This window comes from Hyperolius riggenbachi, chromosome 3, assembly GCF_040937935.1.
Source record: "Hyperolius riggenbachi isolate aHypRig1 chromosome 3, aHypRig1.pri, whole genome shotgun sequence".
In the NCBI taxonomy this organism is placed as follows: domain Eukaryota; kingdom Metazoa; phylum Chordata; class Amphibia; order Anura; family Hyperoliidae; genus Hyperolius; species Hyperolius riggenbachi.
In genome coordinates this window covers 276,976,825-277,003,806 of record NC_090648.1, presented here as the reverse complement: position 1 = coordinate 277,003,806, position 26,982 = coordinate 276,976,825, and the positions used below count along the sequence as shown (strand labels likewise).

At 44.7% G+C, this 26,982-nt stretch overlaps 1 protein-coding gene across 1 annotated transcript in view; it reads left to right on the top strand.

The window, feature by feature from the left end:
- The window catches only part of MAPK11 (mitogen-activated protein kinase 11), a 67,497-nt gene that overhangs the window by 25,657 nt on the left and 14,858 nt on the right, over positions 1 to 26,982 (top strand). The window contains exons 4-10 of the mRNA XM_068276362.1: positions 6,620 to 6,731; positions 9,643 to 9,672; positions 12,899 to 12,946; positions 13,029 to 13,143; positions 16,380 to 16,451; positions 17,896 to 17,975; positions 18,082 to 18,160. Coding sequence (XP_068132463.1) covers positions 6,620 to 6,731; positions 9,643 to 9,672; positions 12,899 to 12,946; positions 13,029 to 13,143; positions 16,380 to 16,451; positions 17,896 to 17,975; positions 18,082 to 18,160 — 536 coding nt within the window. The remainder of the gene's footprint in view (positions 1 to 6,619; positions 6,732 to 9,642; positions 9,673 to 12,898; positions 12,947 to 13,028; positions 13,144 to 16,379; positions 16,452 to 17,895; positions 17,976 to 18,081; positions 18,161 to 26,982) is intronic.

The following is a 26,982-nucleotide window of genomic DNA, read 5'->3' as shown; positions in this document are numbered from 1 at the left end:
CTTCCAAGTCTTATAGATACTGTGTAATTTCCAGGTATGGTAAGGTTCCACCTTCTATCTGCCAAGATGTGGAGGTGGCGCCGGCTTGCTTACAATGCAGTTTTCTTGTGTGCTAATGTAACCAGCTGCTGGCTTTGCTCCTTATACTATACATATAATAACTTAGAGGATTACAAAGGATTTATCCTGAACGGCGGTACATACTTTCCACATACAAGCACTAACGATTATGGGTTGCATAGCAATTGTGCCATATCGTAATGCATTTTAGATAAGGATTCAGCTCACAAAAGATTTTAAATAACTTTTTTTTTTTTTTTTACGCCAAAATTGATTTAAAGAGATACAATATAAAAGTGATGTGCACAAACCGTAGTGTTGTGTTTTTTTTTTTTTTTTTTTTTTCTGCTTAAGCTAATATTAAAGCCTACCTGAAGTGAGTGAATAAAAAAAAAGAAAGTTAGATACTTACCGCAGAGAGAAGACTCTGGATAGTCCAGAGGCTTCCTGATTTTTTTCCTGCGCCCCTCCAATCCTGCGCTGGGACCCTCTGACAGTATTATACATTAATGTTGAATAGTGCTCGCAGTTGCTCTTCCTCTGTGTATGAGCACAGGCACAAAGTATAGCCCACACCTGCACATTAGCATGGAGCCCACTCAGGCATTGCTTTTTCCTCTGTGCTACTGCGCAGGTGCAAACTCTATTGGTGATCCGCAAAGAAGAGGGTCCTGGTGAGCAGCAGAGGGGGTCAATCAGGATCTGGGAAGCATCCAGAAGCTCCCTCTATAGGTAAGGGTTGTTTGTTTGTGTGTTTTTTCCCTCCTTCAGTTCAGATCTGCTTTAAAACAGTATAGCCTCAGAGTCTGTGTAATGAGGACTATGGGGGGGGGCAGCTGAAGCATGGGGCTCGCCATAGGCTGCATTAGTCCACTTCTCCATAGCAACAGGGAGAATTTTCATTGGTTCACCATGAACCAATGCGAATAATCACTGTTGCTGAGTATTCCCATTGGCCTTTTGCAGCCCAATGGGGACCCCCATGCTGCTTTCCTGCATACAGGGACCGAGTTCTAGTGGGATCAGAGCCTCACTGTCTTCTACTTTCTAATCCAGTTATACATACCATAAACAGTGTAGTTTCATTGTTTAGCTGCAGAAACATTGTCTGGGCACCAAGTAAGTTGTTTTTGATGTTTTTGTTTTTTTTCTCTTACATTTCAAAGGAACAACACATTAACCAGGCAGCTCGGGGTAAGCCAAAACCACAAGGTCACCCTGAGCTGCTTGGATACTGTGTTGTACTGGTCCAAGCCCTATCCCATAGAGCCATATAAATCCATGCCACCAAAAATCCGAAACAGGCAGTCTACATGTGGGGTTGATGTGGCTCTGTAAAATGCAAAACTATAGGCTTGCTAAACACCAGCAGTTCTGGATGCAAGTCTGGCCTCAGGGGCATAAAGAGATGATTTGCATATTCAGTAGCCGTGCATTGCGGGTAACCACAGATGTTCACTTAAAGCTGAATTATCGCAAATTCCTTATGTTTGAAGGAGGCAAACCACACTAAGCATTTCAAAGGAAGAAATGTTCTATGGGACTGAATATTATCAGTGCTGTAGGATTGCAAAATTTCTGATGTCTCATAAGCTTGTATGTATATGTAATATAAAGGTGGCCACTAATGGTACAATTTGTCAATCGTTTATGAACAAATTTTCACTTGAAGGATTGGAAATTGTTTGGATTGGTTAGGAGATTTTTGTCTAGTAGTGGTCACAATCGGATTGACTGGATAGATCCAAAAATCGGATCAATTACAATAATCAGATTGGTCAGAAAATTTCTGTCAATTAGTGGCCTCGAATGATTTCTGATCAGTCGTACGAAGAATTATTTGTAACAGATCGGCAAATTGAATCATTAGTGGCCACCTTAAAGGGAACCGGAGAAGGGCACTAAAAATTATACATACCTGGGGTTTCTTCCAGGCTAATTGCTCCTTTGCCGTCCTCCCGCACCATCTGGATCTTCAGCAGTTGGCCCTGCAAAGTCCTCCGGTCTGGGCCATACGGGAGCAGAACGCCACAGGAGCGCGACAGGGGAGTGCGTGTGCCCAGAAAGTGCCTGTGCCGACTGGAGGACTTTGTGTGGGGAATTGCCAAAGATCCAGATGCTGCAAGAGGACGGCAAGCGAGGAATTGGTCTGGAGGGGGCTGGAGGAAGCCCCATGTATGTATGCATTTTCTGTAGTGCCCATCTCTGGTAAACATTAAGGGAACGGATTAAATTATCCTTTCAGAATATTCACTTAATTTACCCTTATACTACATAGACTTGGTAATATTGGATGAATAAGATAAGGTCATTAGTAGCCACCTTAAGAGACATTTGAGCAGCTGAAGCAGCTGTATACAGTACTATGACTGCAGCCTGAGATGTTACACACATACATGATATCGGTGCCTCCTATATAGCATGCCACTTCTACTGCTGCTCGTAAACTTCTCTCAGCAGCCAGGAATGGAGGAGATGAGGATTGTTACTGGATATAGCTGTGAATGGGCTATGGCGGAGAAGGCTTGATTGCAGCTTCAGTACCTGCTAAGGACAAGTATACTGCTGGATAACGTGCATAAGTCTTCAGCAATATGGGCACAGAAACACCGCAAGTCACCCACCGCTCAGGAGAGAGTGCTGGCAACAGCCTGCTTCCATTTTCTCAGCTCCATGTCTTTTCCTTGCAAGACTTCCACTGTTGCCTGCTTTAGGAAGGACACAGTGATACAGCCAGGGCTGGATTTGTACTTTTTACTGCCCAAGGCCCAGTACCTCCAGCCGCCCCATGACAACAGCGGGGTTAAGGTAGCAATTATTACAATTCTCTCGATGATTGATAGTCCAATGCAATCTTAATAGCGATCGAAAACTATCATTCAGGACCACAAATGCTGCTATTCAATTTAACAAGTTTGACAAAGTTGATCTGAAAAACGGATTGTTTCCATTAATCTGATCAAATTGAATAGCAGCTTGCCTTTTCCGTTAGTGGTTTCGAATGATCATTTTTGATTAATATTGTCTGGAGAATTGTATCATTAATGGCCATGGATAGGGTTATAGGGCATAGGAAAATGAGGTTAGATTCTGCTGGATCAGGATATTAGAGTATGGAATTTATGAAATTAACAGCTAGGCCTTTTGGCAATTTAGTGCGAGGCTAGTAATTTGAGAATAGGGTTATGGGAAAAGGGATAACATTAAGTATTAGGTTAGGGTTACTGATTAACCTCCTTAGCGGTATGGACGAGCTCAGCTCGTCCATTACCACTGGAGGGTGCCGCTCAGGCCCTGCTGGGCCGATTTTTTGCTCAAATAAAAAGGTGCACACGCAGCCGGCACTTTGCCAGTCGCGTGTGCTACCTGATCGCCGCCGCAGCGCGGCGATCCGCCGCATGCAGCGGCGAAAGAGGGTCCCCCCCAGCCGTCCGAGCCCAGCGCAGCCGGAACAAACAGTTCCGGCCAGCGCTGAGCGCTGGATCGGAGGCGGCTGACGTCAGGACGTCGGCTGACGTCCATGACGTCACTCTGCTCGTCGCCATGGCGACGAGGAAAGCGAAACAAGGAAGGCCACTCATTGCGGCCTTCCTTGTTACTTCTGATCGCCGGAGGCATCGGGAGCGCCCTCTAGTGGGCTTTCATGCAGCCAACTTTCAGTTGGCTGCATGTAATAGTTTTTTTTTTTTTTTTTTTAATCAAAAAAAAAAAAACCTCCCGCAGCCGCCCTGGCGATCTTAATAGAACGCCAGGGAGGTTAAGAGATTATAGTGATTGAACTGACTGAAGATGGTCAGTGACACAACTATGTACTCTGCTGCAGAAGATGTCAGTGCTATAAAAATACATAATAATATGGTAGGACATTAGACTATGACTATGGTAGGATTAGTTTGTGAGCCCCTCTTGAGGTCAGTCAGTGATATGACTATGTGCTCTGTAATGTGCTGCAGAAGATCTCAGCACTATATACTGTATATACATAATAATAATATGGTAGGGCATTAGACTATGACTATGGTAGGATTAGATTGTGAGCTCCTCTGAGGACAGTCAGTGACATGACTATAATGTACTATAGAGGATAGTGTTCACTCTCTCTCTCTCTCTCTCTCTCTCTCTCTCTCATCTGTGCACAGAAGACCTAAAGTACAGTAACAAAGAAACCAGTGAGGGAATGAAAGGTTAATTGCTGTGGAAGAGGGGGGGGGGGGGGGGGGGGTGGAGAAGAGAAAAGCTGCTGATTAACCAAACACAGTTCTAGTGACAGGGCTGCCTGCATGAACATAGAACTGATAGAAGTTAGCCAGCCGGTCACTCTCTCCACAGCAGTTTAGCAATAGACAGTGTGCTGCAAGTGTGTAAAATGCCTGTAATCTGCACACACCTCTCTCCCCATGACGCTAGAAGTAATGTGCACACAGTTCAGTCACATATCTCACTACCTGATGCTGTCAGCAGTGGCTCCTCCACACACAGTTCTTATCTGCCTCTTCCTCCTTCTGCTCAAATCTCCCGGTCTGTTGGCTCAGCTCCTCCCCTTAGAGCGAGAGAGAAGAGGCGGGGCGCTCTTTTCTCTGTGACTGCAGTGGACCACGCACACGCAGGAGAAACTGGGGGACAGCGCGGCGACAGACAGCTCAACAGCTGATCTGCTGCCGGTGTGCGACACCCGCCCCAGCTCTCCTGTCGGCAGGTTTCCGCCCTAGGAACCGGCCTAGGTGGCCTGTGCGGAAATCCGGCCATGGATACAGCCATAGCCGCAGCATGTTCAGTTTTCAAACAGAGGCAAAGCAACCTCCCCTTAACTTATGATAAAGATAATAAAGTTCATAACCCTGAATAAATTTGTAACAAAATCTTTATTTTACCAACAACCACTAGCTACACCAGTTACTAAAATATGCGTTCATGCATATATTTATGCATGTCTGCTGAATCTGGGTGTAGCACTGGGTGTTAGAGTCACTGTCAGGCATAAAATCAAAAATAAATTCTTTATTTTTATCTGGTAAGCAAGTAATAAGGATGCTAACCAGGCAATCCAAAAGTTAAAATCACCATTACTTGTTGATAAAATATCATTCCCCAGTTTACATGGCTCTTATTTGGTACACAGAAAATTTGGTACACAAAAGAGAAGTTGCAGGGCATGCTGGGTTGTCTTATATGGAAACTGTCTAGAATAGGATTCTCTACTTTTCCTTTATAACATTCACAGGAATCATAACTTGGACAGTGCAATACATATGTAAGTAGAGCAAGTATTTACTTATATATTTGGTTTTTTTTTCCTGAGATAGTATGGCTGACAGCTCCTCTTTAAATGAACCAATTGCAAGTAGCCTAATAACTTTATGGTTTGTTCCAATGACTCAATACTGCACCACCTCCTTATGTAGCGTACAGGCATATTGATATGTGTGTCTGCGAAATATGCGGTGCAGTATCCAACTGTGAACTGCCAGACTTGGGATCAGGCTAAATTGTGATATTGATATACATGTATGCTAGTTGACCAGTGCCACACCACTCGCTTACAAGCATGTTCGCATATTGGTCTGCATGCCTACAAAATCTATGGGGTGACAGCACATTAGATTGGTCACATAGTATACAGACGTATATTTATTTATCTGTACGGCACTTACCACCAATACCTATTTATTTGGGATCATTGGAACCTGGGGGAGCCATGCCCTATTGTGGTTTTAATTGTTTTTAGCTAGTGGTTGTTGGTAAACAAAAATTAAGTTACAAATGTATTCGGTGTTATGAACTTTTATTATCTTTATCATAAGTTAAGAGGAGGTGTGTGTGTGTGTGTGTGTGTGTGTGTGTGTGTGTGTGTGTGTGTGTGTGTGTGTGTGTGTGTGTGTGTGTGTGTGTGTGTGTGTGTGTGTGTGTGTGTGTGTGTGTGTGTGTGTGTGTGTGTGTGTGTGTGTGTGTGTGTGTGTGTGTGTGTGTGTTATGAAACAGGTCTAAGGACCGCTACTTCCCCACTTGTATTCCATCAGGAATAGGGATTGATCCATGAGTATAGCCCCATTCAGCTCAATTGTATTAGTTGAAGTGTTCAGTTTTCAAAAGCGTAGCTAGCAGGGTTAGCTTTAGGGCCGTTTCAGACGGACAGCTTCTTGTCTCGTGATCGGTGTTTTATGACGTGGCAGTGAATCGACCCTAGAAGCCGTATGAGGCGTCCATGGTCGCCTGAAACGACAGGGAAAATCTGGATCGGAACGCTGTTTGCGAAATTGACAGTAACCACGTGATGTTACACGCTCCCATTCACTTAAATGGGAACGTTTAACCAACAAGTCCCGGACGCTTGGCTTGCTGCCAAGCGTCTGTGTGATCCGGCCCTTAATCAGCCTTGAGGCTGCATCTCTGTCCTTACTGGTTTATGTACCCCCTCCCTCCAAACCACATGCACACATGCATATGTAATTATTATTTATGTAGCGCTGACCTCTTCCACAGCACTGTATAGTGTATATTCTGGACAGAAATTCTGTCAGTGAGCATGTATTATAACTGCACCTTCCTTGACATCTTACAGGTACCTAGTAACCAATCTAATGGGAGCAGACCTTAACAACATTGTAAAGTGCCAAAAACTGACAGATGACCACATCCAGTTCCTAATATATCAGTTGCTTCGTGGCCTAAAGGTAATTGACGTGGTGTTTGTTTCAGCAATTTACAGGCCTATTAACCACTTGAGGACCCACCCTTTACCCCCCGCCCCCCCCCCTTAAGGACCAGCGCTGATTTTTGTCATCTGTGCTGGGTGGGCTCTGCGGCCCCCAGCACAGATCAGCTGGCATGCAGAGCGATCAGATCGCCCCCCCCCTTTTTTTCCCCCCTATGGTGATTATGTGCAGGGGGGGTCTGATCGCTCCTGCTGGTGGCATGTTGCGGGGGGGGGGGGGGGGGGGGGGCACCTCAAAGCCCCCCAAAGCCCCCCTCCGCGGCGACATTCCCCCCCCTCTCCCTCTCCTATCTGTCCCCCAAATCCCCCCTCCTCCTCCCCCCCCCCCCCCCCCCCCCCCCCCCCCGGTGATCGGGGCTGCACAGGACGTCCGCTGTCACATGGTGGCGATCCCCAGCCGCTGATTGGCCAGGGATCGCCAATCTGCCTTACGCAGCGCAATACAATGTAAACAAAGGAGACAAATGTCTCCTGCGTTTACATTTAGTCTGCGAGCCGCAATCAGCGGCTCGCAGGCTATTCACGGAGACCCGCTCCGTGATCTAACAGGAAACGGCCGCTCGCGCGAGCGGCCTTTGCTGATTAATTAGGGAGGCACCTGGCGACGCAGATCTGCGTCGCTGGTCCTCCAGCTACCACTTTGCCGCCGCACGGTATGAGTGTGCGGTCGGCAAGTGGTTAAAAGACCGTAAGTCAAAGGAAAAATGATTACTTCTGTGAGCATCAGGCATTACTTCTGTGAGCATCAGGCAATGAAAATGATTTATCCATTGCTTGCCTATGTTTACAGTGCTAGCAGTCATTCATTGTATTCCATGCCCAAAACTTGTCAGTACAGAGTGCAGCTCAAACTACCGATAGTGATAAAATTCAATGATAGAACAGCACACAGTGAAGTAGAACTTGCATCTGTAAACTAAGCAGCTTACAGAAACTTGTATGCTTCATAAAGGGAAGTGATATGAGCAGTGTATAAAGGTACCCATATACGACTCGATATTGCAGCATCGATATTTGTTTGATTATATCCTCAAATCTGGCAGAGATCCATGGCACAACGTGGCCATCCTATTGTGATTTCGATATATTTCAGAGTGCCCTCTGCGGGGTGAAAAATACTGATCACTGATGAAAGCAGTCAAATGCTTTACTGCACGCTTGCAGAAAAGAATTTAACTAAGATGCCCGGCAGTCGCTCACATGAACCAGCTCTTAAAGCGGACCCAAACCAAACATTTTCTTAATTCCAAATATTTAGTTGCACCACTCTGACACATACAAAGATAAACACTCCTTCAAGCCTATGAGCCTTTCAGTGCATGCTTTTCACCCTCCTCTTTGCATAACTAGGGTTATACTGGTGGCAGCCATTAGCAATTCCTCCTTTGCTGGACACCTGCTACTCACCAGTTTGCCGGATTATTTGCCGGCAATATGAAAGGAAGGGAGGGGGTTCTCCAATAAATGTAAAATATTTTATATTTGTCACCATGCAGCTGAAAAAAAGCTGCTATTATTATAATTTAGAAAATAGATTTTATTTCTGAAACTTTGTATTTTTAATTTGGGTTCACTTTAAGAGGAAACTGCCCAGCACAAGAAATATAAAATTCATAACAGGGCATTTTAACAGAGTAAAATTAATACACTATTGAAATAGTAAATAAGTTTGCATCCACCAAAGACTGATATTCACATGTGGCATGAGGATAAATGCCAAATGCTGCAGTGTAACCTCTACTGTATATGCCAATGATGGATCCCGGCCAGTATAGTCTGCATTCCTGGCTGACCTCTATTACTGACAAGTGTTGGATGTCACGCTTCTATTGTTTAGAATCTCCTCATGTCACCCAGGGGTGTAGCAATAGGGGTGCAGAGGTTGCGACCGCCTTGGGCCAGAGGGGCCCCGAGGGGCCCTCCCTCAACTGCAGTATTGGCTCTCTATTGGTCCTGTGCTCATAATAATCACTTCTATAGATGCTTTGAATAGTGGTAAACATTAACAAACTGCTCCCCATCCTCTTCTTGCACCTCTGACACTGTAGTTTCCATTGGCAGGTCTTGGTGTGCCATATCCATTATGTATAGAGTGCATGGGGGGCCTCAATGTAAAACTTGCATCGGGGCCCATAGCTCTTTAGCTACACCACTGTCACCTATTTATATGGGTTGAGGGGACTTTGATGATTCCAAATCTAATTACTCCCATATATTCATATGCATGTGCTGTCCAGTTTTTGGTTATTGCTCTCTTTTTATTCCTGTACCAGTACATTTGTTTTCCCTCTTCTTCCTTGAGTCCACTCTTGATTTCATCCTTCCTTTGACATGATCCCTGACCGCAAACTGTCTGAACTTAGAATGATTATTTAGTTCAGAATGCCATAGTATCTGTTGTGTTTTGCATACATATTATCCATATGTAGCATCATAGGGAGTATTTTCTTTATCTCCTTTGGCCTATACACACATGCAGAAGTGCTGAGCAAAGCACTAGCACCACTGCTGGCCGCCTAGTGTGCACTACCTTATGGCCCCATTCCATATGTGCTGAAAAGCTGCAAGATGACCATTTTCTGTAGCATAGCAAAAACACCATTCAGGTTTAGGGGAACACTGGGCAATAGAGTGGGGCAATTTGTATTGCTGCTTCTAGTGTGAGTGGACTATTCTAGCCCTTTTTTCTTAGTGTGTCTGACGTATTGCCTTTTTCAGAAGCCGTTCCACCGTGCAATTTTTGTTTTTAAAAGCACAACCCTGTTTCACACTGAGTGGATACTGGTAAATTCACTCTGAAAGGGTTGTCATTCATATATATATTTTTTATTTAAACCATTCTGTTATTTGTCCATTTCTTATTTCCACAGTATATCCACTCAGCTGGAATCATTCATCGAGTAAGTATCATCTGTAAAAGGAAAATAAAAATCTGTACTGTATAGCTAAACATGTTTATTAACTGCTTCTGGACGGCGCTGATTGAAATCTACACCCTGTTTTGATGCTGTAATATCTGCCAGGGTGTAGACTTAACATCACTGCGCGTTCTGGCCGCTTTTGTCACTCCCGCTGATCTCATCGCTGTCTCCCCGCCACAGCTCACTCACCCTACCGTCTGACAGCAGAGCTCTGTGAGCCGGTCAGGAGCCAATTTCATTGCAACTCCCATTGGCTTACTTTGATCACATAGTCGGGAGCCAATAAAAGCCGCTCCTGACCCAGCTAACAGAGCTCTGCCATCATAGAGATGGCAGAGTGGGTGGCCTGAGGTTCCGGGTGTGTGGCATGGGACAGCTGTAGCGGTGGTATGTGCGGCGATACGTCATTATGCTGTGGTTTCTGGTATCAGTGGTCTCTGGTCCTTAAAGGAGTCATCAGGGGAAATATGCTAAAATAAGTGGTACTTACCGGGGGCTTCCTCCAGCTCCAAGCTCCCAGGACGTCCCTCGCCGCAGCTCTGCCCGCAGCCGGTCGCCGCAGGTCCGTCCCGGTCCCCGGCGATGACGTCAGAGCGACCTCCAGGTCGCTCTGTACTGCGCCTGTGCGAGCGACGCTGTCAATCATCGCCAAGTGGGCTGGAGCGGGCTGCACAAGCGCAGTACTGCACATGTGCAATCCACTCCGGCCCACGTGGCGGTGATTGACAGCGCCACTCACGCAGGCGCAGTACAGAGACGGCAGAGTGGGTGGCCTGGGGACCGGGACGGACCTGTGGCGAGGGACGTCCTGGGAGCTTGGAGCTGGAGGAAGCCCCCGGTAAGTACCACTTATTTTAGCATATTTCCCCTGAAGACTCCTTTAAGGGGGCAGAGACCGCGGGTACTTAAGTGGTTGATTTTAACCAGAAACCTAAAGCCAGTAGCAACATGGCTGGCAAGGGAAATGCCTTGTTAATGCCTTCATGATTGTAAACAAAAATTTTGTGGCGTTGATGCAGCAGTTAACGTGAGCTCACCTATTTTGATCTTACTGGATTTAAAGGAAACCTGAAGTGAGAGGTATATGGAGGCTGTCATATTTTATTTCCTTTAAAGCAATACTAGTTGGCTGGCTATCCTGCTGATTTTATGGCTCTAATACTTTTAGCCATAAACCCTGAACAAGCATGCAGCAGATCAGATGTTTTTGACATTTTGTCAAATATGACAAGATTAGCTGCGTACTTGTTTCTGGTGTGAATTGGACACTATTTGAAGCCAGGCAACTGGTATTGTTTAAAGAAAATCTGTAACGAAAAAACCTCCCCTAGGAGGTACTCACCTCGGGTGGGGGAAGCCTCTGGATCCTATTGAGGCTTTCCTCGGTCCCACGGTAGCGGCGAAAATCCTCCCAGCGGCGATTTAAATATTTACCTTTTGGCTCCAGCGCAGGCGCAATATCCGCTCCTTCCCACAGAGATAGGCGGAAATGGCCGATTTCCGTTGGGCCGCTCTACTGCGCAGGCGCAAGTCACCTGTGCAGTAGAGCGGACCCGACGGAGATCGGCTATTTCCACCTATTTACGTCAGAAGAGCCGTAACAGCGCCCCCGCTGGAGCCTGGAAAGGTAAATCTTGAACAGGCTGTCAGGTTTGCCGGGCCGCTGTTAGGAGGGCTGCAGCGAGACCCCCGTGGGACAGAGGAGGACATGTGAAGTCTCATTAGGATCCGGAGGCTTCCCCCCTCCTTAGGTGAGTGCCCCCCAGGGGACGTTTTTTCTTTTTACAGTGTCTCTTTTAAAGGTAATAAATAGGCAACCTCCATATACTACTTGCTTCAGGTTCCCTTTAATGAACATCCTAAAGTGATACCTAAAGTGACCGGCCTGGCGCTTCATCCAGCCCCCGGAAGACTTCCTTCTCCCTCACTGTTATCCTGTTCTGATCCCTTCAGCAGCTGTGCCCGTTCGAAGGCTGGTCGACTGATCTAGTAGCGGGCTACTGTCCATGCATACCTCCATGTCGGTGCTCCTGTGTTCAGGAGTGTTTGATGAATGTGCAGTTGCAATTTTTACTAACTGCGCAAGAATGGAATGCTCCGGCCATGGGAGCGCAATTGAGGAGGCGTGCTTTGCAGGTCTGCGCATGCTCCTTTGGAGAGGGGACAACTGCTGATCGGAGTAGAGCGTAAAGACAAGGAACCTGGCAGAAGCATCAGATAAGTTAAACTGGACACCTTACTTTCAGTTTAGGTTCCCTTTTTAATAGAAAAGGTAAGAAAACTGACAATACATCGGCACCACTAATTCATGAGGAAAAAAATCACAAGTTTATTCAATTCTAATAGTTAACCTAATTAAAAACAGTGACCTCTCTGCAGACCACATATCACAAAGAAATGCGTTCGACAATATTGCACCTGATATTGAGGTACTATAGCTTTACATTTAATTGTTCTGCTCAATACTGAGCACACAGTATGTATGAACCTGGGTTCAGCATATTGATAGTGCAATTAAATATCTATCTTTAAAGTACAATAATCCATTCACACATGGTCAATTGATAAGACAAATAAAAAGCAGGAACAAAAGTCCCAATTTAAATGCAAAAGTGCTGTGATGTTGGGCAGTCACCACTGTGCTTGTGTATAGGAGGGAATAGATACATCACCCTGTCTGTGTAATGGAGGCATGTCAACATCTGTATTGCCAGAGGACATGAAGAGGATCGCGGTAGGCATGTCCACTGGTTCTGCAGCAGTCGTTGCTTTCTCAAGATGGGGTTTTCTCTCATTTCATGGTGCCCACACATGGTACAATAAAAATGTTTGATTTTCCTGTTTATTTGACCAAAACTATCAAATCAAGACAAACTATTATCCAGGTTTTTTTCAATAAAAATCTGATTGGACATGTTGGAAATCTTTATTCTATTTAACGGAATAATCAAACGACCTTATCTAAGCAAAAAAAAAGTGCAAATTGCACTATAAACAAGATCCAATAGGGACTATTTTGATTTTTCATTACATTTTTAAAGCATGCACTGAAAAGACACTGTGTAGAACTGCTGACTAATGGGTAATTAGAACATTATACAAACTAAATTCTTTTGTACCATAATACTCATTTTTCTAGAAAAGGTACAAAAACAAGATATGCCATGGTTCAGATCAGTTTTGATTCTTTATTTTTGTTCTGCAGGACTTGAAACCCAGCAACTTAGCAGTAAACGAAGACTGTGAATTAAGAGTAAGGCTTGTATTTATTACTGTTAAAAACGATTGTCTCTGTAGCTTTCAGTTGCCATAATTTATTCAATTCTGTTTTGGAGATTTTAGATTTTGGGCTCGCACGGCAAACAGATGATGAAATGACCGGATATGTAGCAACCAGGTGGTACAGGGCTCCAGAGATCATGTTAAACTGGATGCACTATAATCAAACGGGTAAGGAACTAGAGGGTGCTGGGAAATGCAGGCTTCCATTCTTCTTCTTTTTTTTTTTTTTTTTTTTTTTTTTGCATTTAATTGATAGCTAATGAGTTAGTATTGGACTCGTGCCTCCCACAAGTGATTCATAATTGAAGTCCAACCAACCACAGCATTGAAGATGTTAAATTCTGAATTCACACAGGTCTGGTGTAAATTTGAAGTACCGTATATACTCTCATACAAGCCGAATTTTTGACCCCCAAAAAGGGGGCCAAAAGTTGGGGGGTCGGCGTGTATGCGAGTCGGTGGTGGTGGTGGTCCGCGCACCCCCCAAACCCGCCCTCCCCCACCGCCAGCTCCCTCCGCGGCCGCCGCTGCTATTACCTGCTTTAGGCAGCGGCCGCTTCCTAATCCGGGTTCCCCTGTTAATCATCCGTATACAGTAAGTGTATCACAGCAGCGCGCCCGGTGCTGCTGCTGTGACGATGCAGGGAGCAGGAAAGAGCGGTTTCCCTGGTAACGGCGATACACATCGCTCTTTCCTGCCCCCTGCATCGTCACAGCAGCAGCGCCGGGTGCGCTGCTGTGATACACTTACTGTATACGGATGATTAACAGGGGAACCCGGATTAGGAAGCGGCCGCTGCCTAAAGCAGGTAATAGCAGCCACGGAGGGGGGGAGCTATACTGGGCACATTACTGGCTATACTGGGCGCTATACTGGGCACTATACTAGCTATGCTGGGCACTATACTGGGACACACTGGGGGGATCACGCGTCTGCACCAATCCAGCATTTCCTACCCCCGGCTTATATGGGGGTCAATCATTTTCCCCTGGGTTTTCAGGTAAAAGTTGGGGGGTTGGCTTGTATGCGAGTATATACGGTACTTTTGGCATTGAATTTTCTTATGTATTTCTAATGTAGTCTTGCTTCTGTTCTACTTTGCCTACTTTGACCGTCACATGGTCACTTCTGATTGACCCACTCACCAGTTTTTTTACACTAATCAGTTGTTCCAACATCCTGTTTATTAGATTTTGCATTGCCTTAGAAACGAAGGTAATTGCAGGTCACTTCTTTGTGTACATAATGAAATGCCATAATACAGTACATTACAGGGAAGAGTATTATGAACTCTAGAAGTGTATTTTAAAGAAATGGGAATGCGATAACAGCACCACTATGAGAATGTATTAGCACTTCTATAATGCTATATTTTTAAAAGGACAGCAGTGCCTGGATAGAGTACTGGTTAAGGGCACCACCTTTGACATGGGAGACCAGTGTTCGAATCCTGGCTAGGGTCAGTACCTATTCAGTAAGGAGTTCAAGGCGAGACTCCCTAACACCGCTATGAGACTCCCTAAGGCTCAACACACACCATACAATCTTGGTTGTACAGATTTACCAAATCTATGTAGTATAAGAGCCAACAGATTGAAAATACCTTGAATGAATTATTGGATAAGCTCTTATACTACATGAAAGTGGTAAGATTGAACAACCAAGATTGTATGGTGTGTGTTGAGCCTAACACTGCAGGGTGGCCTCTTGAGTGCATCAGAGTTTGAGTCCGATAGGAGAAAAGCGCTATACAAAGGTTCAGATTATTATCGGGTTATCTGCTGATCAGTGCTTCAGTCGACTTACTGTTATTATCCTAAAGTGGCAATTGGCAGCTCTGTTCCCTTGAATGGAGTAACTTTTTGGCAAAGACAAGTTACTACTTGCCAGAGAAAGTACCGACACACGGTCCATTGACTTGCATTGTGACCACAAACCAATACATAAAATCCACTGGACTCAATTCTAGTGTTAGAGTCAGTTTTACATATTGCATACACTGTAATTTAACAAAGATCAGAAGTGAGTACTGCTTCACTCAAAACAGGAAACAGAGCGGATCCAAGGTGGCCCAAGCCAATATGTCCATACAGGAAAAAAAGAAAGGGAAGGATCCGCTTCAATGAATCCAAAGTTTATTAAGGACTTATCCTAAATTCCAGAACAAACATAAGCTAAGTCCTTAATAAACTTTGGATTCATTGAAGCGGATCCTTCCCTTTTCTTTTTTTCCTATACACTGTAATTTACTGCGTTCGATAAAGGCAGTTTGCAATTCTGATAGATTTGAATCATAAATTACCAAATGCAGTAAATCATGTCATAAAATGTGCATTATTTTACTGAAAATCAGAATTCTCATGGAAAATAGGGGGCATTTTAGCAAATAATGTACTGAGCAGTTTAACGGCTCAAACCCACTAGTAGCCTTTTCTAAGCGCTAGTGATGTGAAAAAGCTCATGCTAATGCAATGCTATGGGGGATTTTTATAAAATCACATCACTCAGGTGGGATCATACCCAAAGCATTACATTAGCAAGAGCTTTTCAAATCACAAAACGCTCAGAAAAGCACTCCTAGTGGGTTCCAGGCCTTAGACCTGCCTGTACCTGGCAGTAAAGTCAATTTGTGTGCATTTTGCAGCTTTTATTGGTGTTCCTATTGCCATTTTAGTGGAGTTCCTAATAAAAATAAAACTCCCAAAGATTTACTGGATTTTTTTTATAGGGAATGCCTATAAATATACTTGCCATAGGTTGCTACATAATCAAATACCCCCTCCAAATTAAAAAAAAGTCACTTATGGAAGACCATTCCATTAACCACATGCTTACCACCAAAAAAATGTGTGCAGCTATATTGGAAAGCATTGGGAAGACTTGTCAAGTGAAGATACCCACTAACTTAAAGATATTATTAGTTGAGAAGGTCGGGGTAACCTGGGAATAACCCCAATGCATGACTAAGACCTGAGTGGAGGTCTTAGCATAGGGCGAGTCGTATTTTGGTTGGGTGATGTGACGGCTATCCTGTCTGGAACTTGAAGTTGATGGTAATAGGAGGAATCAATGCATGGGGCTGTGATGCACTCTATTAAAAATGGTAGGTATTAGTTTGTGTGCTCCTCTCCGGGGCGGTGACGTGACTTGCTTTATATACTCTGTGAAGTGTTGTTGAATATGTCAGCAAGCACTATGTAAATAATAATAATCCTGTTATACAAGCCCCCTTGCTCATGCATTCCTGATGACTAAAAGCTAGGGTGAGTTTTGGCCTTGTGAGGCTGTTTCATAACAAATTAGTAATTAGGTGTTAGCATTACTAGCAATATATCACAGATGTTTTAAAGTCTGTTCTTAATGTTTTGTTTTCTTTTTTTTCCCCTCTCTCTCTTCCTTTCAGTTGACATTTGGTCTGTTGGATGCATTATGGCTGAGCTATTGAAAGGCAAAGCTCTTTTTCCAGGGAATGATTGTATCCTTCACTTGTACTTCTGTTTGGATTCACACTGCGCTACACAGGATATGGAGGTTGTTGGTTGTTCGCGTTTCTTCATGCTGCCTCTCCCAGACAATTGTAACTGCATAGAACTAGCTATCGGTAGAGGAGCACACCGAAGAACAGAGGGTACTCTGGCTTAAGATGAAATTCGGTTGCTTTGCACAAAATAGGCACATCAATTTGTACAAATATAATTTTTGCATTGAACAATTGCATGAAATGGTACACACATTAGTATTCCTACCAGCCATCATTTTAACAGTTGGCATACAAAGTAATGGTTCTGAGCTTCATCCTAGAGGCATGTAGTTTCATTGCATTTCACAGGAATACACATTCAACCCATTGCTCACTGGTGATGTGCTGACCCTATTTAGTTACACTGCATGGGGCTTTGCTGTAAGCAGCACTGGGAATGTTTCCTACGCAGATCACACACTATTTTGTGCGGTGAATGGTATTCATCCACTTGTGCTTTTTCCCATTAAATAGCCTTTCGACCAGTCCTGGTTCTCTAGACTACCCAGGCTGGTTGAAAGTTGAGGCTATATTTCTAAATACTTTGGACTACTCCCAGAAGTCACGTTTATAGATGGTGCACAATGGTGACTTGGTTGTTTAGTAAGGTGGAAGAACCTTAGTAAAGCAGAAGACCCGGATGGTTTTTCTAAAAATTGTCTAAGTGGGAAAGTTTACAACCTCCACTTGGGTCATATCGACATACAGTAAGAATTGCTGAAAACTAAATTAGAGATTGTGTTGCAGTCTTATGCATGCACACACAGCAAGGACGTATACCAACTAAATCCAGGACAACCTGTGTTGTAAGGAAATTTCTGATAGGTGTACCTAACTCACTTCTGCAATCAATAATAAATTGCATTACTAATAGTTTGCTAACCACCCCTTTGTTCTGATGTGGCCCATATGAGGGCTGCAACCTTTTTTCTACCTAGCAGCAGAAATTTAATGCAAAATAAAAGTCCAGGTTTACTGGATTGCATTTGTTCTCCAGTATGATACTTTTTTCATCCTCAAATCGATCTCTTAACCAAATTAACTGCATTCTGCTCTGCCTGTATGTTTAACCCTTTTTTTCCCCCAATAAAATTGTAAACTCCAGGATAATGCTACAAGTTCAGCAATGTGAACCATGTTTTTTATTTTACTTAAAATGTCAGAGAAGTGCAACAAAAACTTCAACAATAGGCTAACTTGCAGCTGCCCAGAGGTACCTGTCGCAATCCCGGTTTCATTTACCATCTCAAATCTGATTGGTAGCTATGGTCGGCTGCTGTACTTTTGCAGCAGTGGCTGTTTTTGTCCATCCGCCTTGATAAGTCATCCCCCAGTCATTTAATCCTCCCCCAAATATTATTCAAGAGTACATAATAGATCTTTTCCTAAACAATCTTAGATATTGACCAGTTAAAACGAATAATGGAAGTTGTTGGAACTCCTAATACTGAATTTCTTATGAAAATTTCATCAGAGCACGTAAGTAACATACTTGGTAATCCAAGTAGCATTTTAATTGTAGTTGGAATGTCAATTGGGTTATATTTTGTTTCTGATAAATTTTTATCACTTTTTGATCACCCAGGCTAGGCGGTATATAGAATCTTTGCCATATATGCCACAACAGGATCTTAATGAGGTGTTTCATGGTGCCAACCCTTTAGGTAAGTCTGTAAATGTTTAGAGTGCATTTACGCAATTATAGTATGCTAATTTTGGAGCAATGTGTGCCCGGCGTTGTGTTGTAAAATATTGAGAAATTGACATTTTTACACAATCTTTTCTGTTACAAATTGCTTACCACAAAGCAAAAATGTTGTGTAAACTTGTAATAAAAAAAAAAAAACACTTCTGATGTGTCCCTCTGCTGAAATTACAGAAACCAGTTTTAACACCATCTAGATGGCAGCGAGTTATTTTTACTTAAACTTGCTGCCTTCACAATATGGATGCAATGTATGCTTAGTACTGTGATAAAAATGGTACCCACACGAGTGTTGATGTGAAGGCTGCAATTTTAAATGTAGTGTGGCGCTACACAACAGTTGAGTTCAGAGGAGGAAAAAAATCCAACCTGGGATAGGGTTTTTTTTTTGTTGTTTTTTTTTTTTTTACATCCTTTGCAAGATGCTTTTAGCTTGCAGAGATCTGTTAGGCCGGATCCACACTAAGCGCTTTTCTTAGAACTTTGTGATTGATTAGCGCTTTTTAAAAATTTCTTCTATTCACTTTTATTAAAATCGCTGTAAAAATCGACGCAATTCTTTGCGTACCCAATCGCGGTGATTTTTATGCAGGTTTTTACCACGATTTTAATGAAAGTGAATGGGAGAAATTTTTAAAAAGCACTCAGAAAGCACTAATCAATCACAAAGCGCTCATAAAAGTGCTTTATAGTGTGGATCCGGCCTCAATTTCATTTATTTTGACAAAAAGTTGCACATGCAGTAATTTGAAATAATAATGGCAATATAAATTGGGATTCCCAGGCATAGTGGTTCTGCAGCCAGCAGCTCTGTTAAAGAGAACCCGAGGTGTGTTTAAAGAATGTTATCTGCCTACAGAGGCTGGATCTGCCTATACAGCCCAGCCTCTGTTGCTATCCCAAACCCCACTAAGGTCCCCCTGCACTCTGCAATCCCTCATAAATCACAGCCGTGCTGTGAGGCTGTGTTTACAACTGTAGTGTCAGTCTCAGCTGCTCCCCCGCCTCCTGCATAGCTCCGGTCCCTGCCCCCGTCCCTTCCCTCCAATCAGCAGGGAGGGAAGGGATGCAGGCGGGGACTGGAGTTCTGCAGGAGGCGGGGAGAGCAGCAGACTGACACTATAGAGATAAACACAGCCAGCTCTGACAAGCTGTTTGTCAGCGGCGTGGCTGTGATTTATGAGGGATTGCAGAGTGCAGGGGGACCTTAGAGGGGTTTGGGATAGCAACAGAGGCTGGGCTGTATAGGCAGATCCAGCCTCTGTATGCAGTTAATATTCTTCAAACCCACCTCGGGTTCTCTTTAAAGCATCTATCTCTGCATGAATGCGGTAATAACGTCTCAACTTATACACTGCTTATACAGTATATAACAGGGTAGTGTATTTGAGATAAACTATATCCCAGATATACTATTTTTATTTTTTTTTGACTAACCCAAATTCCCAAGATTCCCATGATGTGCCTAAGACTCTTGGAGGGGCACGAAATGCCCTAATGACATCCTTATGGGGATCAGCGTGGAGAGTCTGTACATTTCGATCCCCCACGAGATTGGCATCGGGGTTGTGAGTTTTTTTTTCCCCATTGATACAAGCCCAGATATCCCTGCCCACAACAGCTTCCTGGCAACTGCCATCCAATTTTTGCTAGAGCTTAAACAACAAAAAATATTTGTAAAGCGCCTTTCTCCCATGGGACTCAAAGCGCATAAGCATGGCTCCGATCATCGTGGTACAGAGGAAGAATTTTTATAAGACCTGAAATGCCAGGCTAAACGGGTGGCTTTTCAGTCTGGATTTGAATAGCTCCAGGGATGGTGCTTTCTTTGCTGGGTGTGGCAGGGAGTTCCAAAGAGTAGGGGGCAGTATGACAGAAGGCTCGATCTCCAGATTTTTTGAGGTGCACTCTAGGAGTGAACAAGTTTATAGCACTTGCTGATCTGAGGTTGTGAGGTGTGGCACGGCTTCAGCAGGTCCCTCATGTACCCAGGGCCCAGATTGTGCAGGGATTTGAATGTCAGCAGTCCAATCTTTAAGAGTATTCTCCATTCTACTGGTAGCCAGTGCAGTGAGCGAAGGATCGGTGTAATGTGACAGTGGCGAGGCTGGTTTGTTAGCAATCTGGCAGCAGCATTCTGCACTAATTGCAGGTGACGCAGGTCCTTTTTGGGGAGGCCAGCATAAAGGGCATTGCAGTAGTCCAGCCGTGATGTGATGAAGGCGTGGACTAGGGTTGGAAGATCCTCTGGGGGAATCAGATGTTTAATCTTTGCAATGTTCTTCAGATGAAAGTAGGAAGATTGAACTACAGATGAAATTTGGTTTCTGAAACTCAACTCCCCATCGATTAGTACGCCAAGGCTGCGCACAAGGTTGGAGCTGTTTGTCTGAATTCCCAGTCCTCCTGATTGGTGTTGCTTTAGGATAGAGCTGTTTTGATGGCGAGTGCTGGCTTTGGACAAACAGGACCTCAGTTTTGTCAGCATTCAGTTTCAACCAGTTATCATTCATCCATGCCTGTAGCTCAGCTAAGCAAGAGTTTATTTTTGGGATAGGGTCTGTTCCACCAGGTTTGAAGGACAGGTATAGCTGTGTCATCGGCGTAGCAGTAGTACGTATGGCAACATGTAGATTGCAAACAGCAGAGGGGATAGGATTGATCCTTGTGGCACTCCGAATTGTAGAGGTGCAGGATTGGACATTATAGGACCTAGGGATACTCTGTTTTCTGTCAGTCAGGAATTATCTGAACCACTGGAGGACTGATCCACTGAAGCCACAGTACTCCTGCAGTCTGTTAAGCAGGATTTCGTGGTCAACTGTATCAAAAGCCGCTGAGAGATCCGCCAGGATTAGGATGGAGCATTCCCCTCTGTCCCTTGCCATGAGCAGGTCGTTGCAGACTTGGATGAGGGCTGTTTCACAGCTGTGGTGTTAAAGCCAGATTGTAGAGGGTCCAGGATGTTGTTTACTGACAGCCTGGTTTCAAGTTGCAGATAGACAGCCTTTTCAATAACTTAGAGGTTAGGTTGGAGGAAGGGGAGGTTGGAGACAGGTCTGTAGCTGCTCATAGCATCTGGATCCATGGAAGGTTTTTTTAAGAAGAGGCTTGATGATTCCTTCTTTTAGAGAGGTAGGAAACCTCCCTGCTTGCAGAGAGCAATTTACTATTTTGTAAAATGCTGGACCAAGCAGGTCATGTTTAGTTGGTCCAGGGTCCAGGTCGCAGGTTGTTTGGCGGAGGCGACGGAGGATGTCTGAGATCTCTTCCTCACTAATACTTTTGAAGTCAGTCCAGGGTGTTAGGTTGTTTTTGCAACTATTTTCAGGAGTTGAATAAGTCTTAGGTGCTGTGGACTGAATGATAGACCGAATAGAGCAGGGGTAGGGAACCTTTTTGGCTGAGAGCCATAAACGCGACATATTTTAAAATGAAATTCCGTGAGAGCCGTACAATATGTCACCTGTAAATGCACATAAGAGACAGCTTTTCACCAGTAAATGCACGAAATGACAGACAACCTTTCCCCAGTAAATGCACGACATGATAGACAGCCTTTCCCCAGTAAATGCACATAAGAGACAGCTTTGCACCAGTAAATGCACAACATGACAGACAGCCTTTCCCCAGTAAATGCACGACATGATAGACAGCCTTTCCCCAGTAAATGCACATAAGAGACAGCTTTGCACCAGTAAATGCACGACATGACAGACAGCTTTGCACCAGTGAATGCATGACACGACAGACAGCCTTTCCCCAGTAAATGCACGACACGACAGACAGCCTTTCCCCAGTAAATGCACATAAGAGACAGCTTTGCACCAGTAAATGCACGACATGACAGACAGCCTTTCCCCAGTAAATGCACAACATGACAGCCTTTCCCCAGTAAATGCACGTAAGAGACAGCTTTGCACCAGTAAATGCACGACACGACAGACAGCCTTTCCCCAGTAAATGCACGACACGACAGACGGCCTGTCCCCAGTAAATGCACGACACGACAGACGGCCTGTCCCCAGTAAATGCACGACACGACAGACGGCCTGTCCCCAGTAAATGCACGACACGACAGACGGCCTGTCCCCAGTAAATGCACGACACGACAGACGGCCTGTCCCCCAGTAAATGCACGACACGACAGACGGCCTGTCCCCCAGTAAATGCACGACACGACAGACGGCCTGTCCCCAGTAAATGCACGACACGACAGACTGCCTGTCCCCAGTAAATGCACGACACGACACACGGCCTGTCCCCAGTAAATGCACGACACACGGCCTGTCCCCAGTAAATGCACGACACACGGCCTGTCCCCAGTAAATGCACGACACACGGCCTGTCCCCAGTAAATGCACGACACGACAGACGGCCTGTCCCCAGTAAATGCACGACACGACAGACGGCCTGTCCCCAGTAAATGCACGACACGACAGACGGCCTGTCCCCAGTAAATGCACGACACGACAGACGGCCTGTCCCCAGTAAATGCACGACACGACAGACGGCCTGTCCCCAGTAAATGCACGACACGGCAGACGGCCTGTCCCCAGTAAATGCACGACACGGCAGACGGCCTGTCCCCAGTAAATGCACGACACGGCAGACGGCCTGTCCCCAGTAAATGCACGACACGGCAGACGGCCTGTCCCCAGTAAATGCACGACACGGCAGACGGCCTGTCCCCAGTAAATGCACGACACGGCAGACGGCCTGTCCCCAGTAAATGCACGACACGACAGACGGCCTGTCCCCAGTAAATGCACGACACGACAGACGGCCTGTCCCCAGTAAATGCACGACACGACAGACGGCCTGTCCCCAGTAAGGCCTGGTGCACACCAAAAACCGCTAGCAGATCCGCAAAATGCAAGCAGATTTTGAAACGCTTTTTTTAAATTTTTCTATGGCGTTTTGCGGATTGCTGCAGCGGATTTCAGTATAGTAGATTTCATATATTGTTACAGCTTCTGTAACAAAAACGCCGGCAAAACCGCTCTGAACAGGCGTTTTTCAGAGCGATTTGCGGTTTTCCTATACTTAACATTGAGGCAGAAACGCACCCGCAATCCAAAAAATGCCTCACCCCGGCATTTTTCGTTTCTGCAAAACGCCTCCTGCTCTGGTGTGCACCACCCCATTGAGATACATTGACCAAGCGGATCCGCAGCCGCAAGCGGCTGCAGAAACGCTGAAAAAGCCGCTCGGTGTGCACCAGCCCTAAATGCACGACACGACAGACGGCCTTTCCCCAGTAAATGCACGGCACGACAGATGGCGGTTCACACTTGCCAGGCAGCTTCACTGCGGAGTTCCAATTCCAAAGCGCGGGCTCGGCTGACGTAACTGGCCGCAACCCTCTCAGGCCTTCAGTCCCTGCACGCCGCGTCACCATGGGGGCAGAGCTAGTACGCTGGCCGCGGCGGCTGGAGGAGGCGGCACTGAGCGTGTAATGTGCCGATGAAGGAGGCACACATGCAAATGTAAAGGCCGGGCATGAAGGCGCCGGCGGCGCGCTGATTTAAAAGTAAACACAGGCTGTCTGGCCACTCCGTCACACATACTTTAGCGAGCCAGAGAGCCACATTCGGAGGTGAAAAGAGCCAAATATGGCTCGCGAGCCATAGGTTCCCGACCCCTGGAATAGAGGATACTTTGTCAGCAAAGTAGCAAGCAAATTTCTCACATAGCTCCTTTGAGGGAGTTATAGTAGGTTTTAGACAGGATGGGTTACATAGTCTATCAACTGTGCAAAATAGTTGGGCTGGCCTGTTGGCGGCCTTTGCGGTATCCTGTGATAGGTAGGAGGATTTTTTCTTGGTGATCGCATTTTGGTAGCTTTCCAGGTGAGAGACAAGGGTTTGTTTATCTTTTGAATTCTGAGATTTCCGCCACTTCCTTTCTAGTCTGCGCACTTCTTTCTTTAGGTCCTTTAGTGAGGTGTCAAACCACCGTGCATGGTGAAGTGGTGTAGACAGGTTAATGCGAACTGGAGCAAGGGCGTCATAGGCAGATGACCCTGCATGGTTGTACATCAGGACCATGGAGTCTGGGTCTGCGCAATGATTGGGTAATTCGTCGAAGTTGAGGGTATTCTGAACGTGCTGGGGTGAGACATCTTTCAGAGAACGGTATTTTGAGTTCTTTCCCTCTGTTTTATCACTGGTGCTGTCAGAGAGAAGTGGATGGTGTGGTGGAGCTTAAAGTGGATCCGTGATGAAAAACTAACTATAACAAGTAACTTGTCTATGTATCTTATCTAAAGTTTAGATAGTTTACACAGCAAATATAGCTGCAAACAGCTTTAACCACTTTACCACCGTGCGTACGGATTTCTCCGCCCCTTTTTCCATCCTTTCACCCCCAGGGACGGAGAAATCCGTACTTTGCGCATTCCTGCCGCTGTCCGCGCTCCCGCTCGTAAACACGCCGCCCGCCGCTAGTAAACACGCCGCCGCCCGCTCGCCCAGAGATCAACGAACGGGAAAATCCATTCCCGTTCGTTGATCTAAGCCCCGCAATGATCTGCTGCCGCTCGGCTGAGCAGCGCGATCATTGTGAAAAAATAACAAAGTCCCAGCCTCTTTCTACTTCCTGCAAGCGTCCTTCCGGACGCTTGCAGGTCGCATGAAACAAATTGATAATGTTGCCATCTTGTGGCCAAATAGTAAAACTACACCCTAACCATTTTTTACACACATAAACTTGTTTTACACAAAAAATTAACTCCTTACCTCCCACACTCCCCAATTTTATTTTTTTTTTGTAATTAAAAAAAAAAAAAAAATTTACATTAAAAAAAAAAACATAGTAACCTTAGGGACTGAACTTTTTAAATATTTATGTCAAGAGGGTATAACACTGTTACTTTATAAACTATGGGCTTGTAATTAGGGATGGACGCAAAACTGAAAAAAAATGCACCTTTATTTCCAACTAAAATATTGGCGGCAAACATTGTGATAGGGACATAATTTAAACGGTTTTATAACCGGGATAAATAGGCATATACATTTAATGGGTTTTAATTACAGTAGCATGCATTATTTAAAAACTATAAAGGCCGAAAACTGAAAAATAATAAAAAAAAAAATTTCCCACATTTTTTTCTATTTTCCCATTAAAACACATTTAGAATAAAATTATTCTTGGCATAATGTCCCACCTAAAGAAAGCCTAATTGGTGGCGAAAAAAACAAGATCTAGTTTATTTCATTGCGATAAGTAATGATAAAATTATAGACGAATGAATGGAAGGAGCGCTGAAAGGTGAAAATTGCTCTGGTGGTCAAGGGGTAAAACCCCTCAGTTGGGAAGTGATTAATAGAAAATTATTTTCTTCCTGTGATACAATGACAGCAGCCATGTTGTTTGTAAACATTACACAGAGGCAGGCTTATCTGTATCTTAATCACTAAGCCTGTGAAAAAAAACTAATCTCCCTCCTCCCCTCTGCCTCTGAAATCAATGGCTAGTAACGCCTCCTCCTGCCCAGACTGAGCTCCCATGAGCCCTTGCCACTGCCAAGGCTCTCTGAAAACCTGTGGGAGTGGTTTATTTAGTTTATAGGGAATTAGAGTATTAAAACAAAAACGTATTTGGCTTGAGGAATGCCCTATAAACAATAGGAAAGGAACACAATTATGCAATGAGTAAAAGTTCATCTCGGCTCGGGTCCACTTTAACTGCTTCATGTTTGGCAACTCTTACTATAGGCAGGTGCACAGCACATCGATGGGTACGGCCTGTGCACCTTCCTATGCCTATCGTCATTTAGGCATGTGGGAGTGCCAAGATGTGTACCCCCTGAAGGCCTTTGAAAGGCATATTCGACGGCGGATTCATTTCATTGATGATGTGGAGGGGGGGTGTGATTTCTTTATGAAGGCTTAGTGCTTCTGCAGCCAGAAGCTGCATCCATCTCTGCATGAATCCTATATAATAAAACCCCTGTGTCTCTACGACGTGTGTGTGTGTGTGTGTGTCCGTGCTTCCAGACTTGACAGTCTGCTGGCTGTGAACCTCATTGCATTGTGGGAAATAACAGCTTTTTCCAACTGCCAAGCAAGTGACATCTCCATGTGTGCATATACTGCAGACAGTGGCGGAGGACGGGCGAGCGGGACGCATCTGGGGGGGAGAAGTGCCCGTAGCCTAGCGACCATTTTTTAATGGGCGGGCTTTTTTTTACTAGTGTGGTAATAATGTCCCAACTTATACACACTGCTTATACAGTACAGGGTAGTGTATTTGAGGGAAACTAAATCCCTGATTTTTTTTTTTTATATATATCTATATCTATATTCTATTTCTATTTCTATTTCCTATATTCTATATTCTATATTTTATATCTCTCTATCTCTCTATCTCGGGAAAATTGACTGGGAGAGTCCTCCATTCTGTTTGATGGTCCATATACCCCTGGTTCCTTATTTTTTAATATTCGCTTATGTTGATGGGCTCATTTAAAAGACAAAAGGAGACCAGGAGCACAACGGTGCAGAATTGTTTAAGATTCAGAAAAGCAAATTGCTAAGGATGTATATACTCATAAAGGTGGGTTGCAAATCTTTGCCACTACCATCATAGCAGGCAGGAAATTGGCAGTCCCCACTCGGTTTTCCAGGTCTTTAACAGGAACTGGGTGGTCGCACTCCGGAAGTTCTTTAGGACCATTAAAAATCTATCACCTCAGGCAAATGTTTGATTTCATGAGGGCTGCCATCTTTTTGGTTGAAAGGAGGTGACAGGGAGCATGAGACACAGTTCCAACTG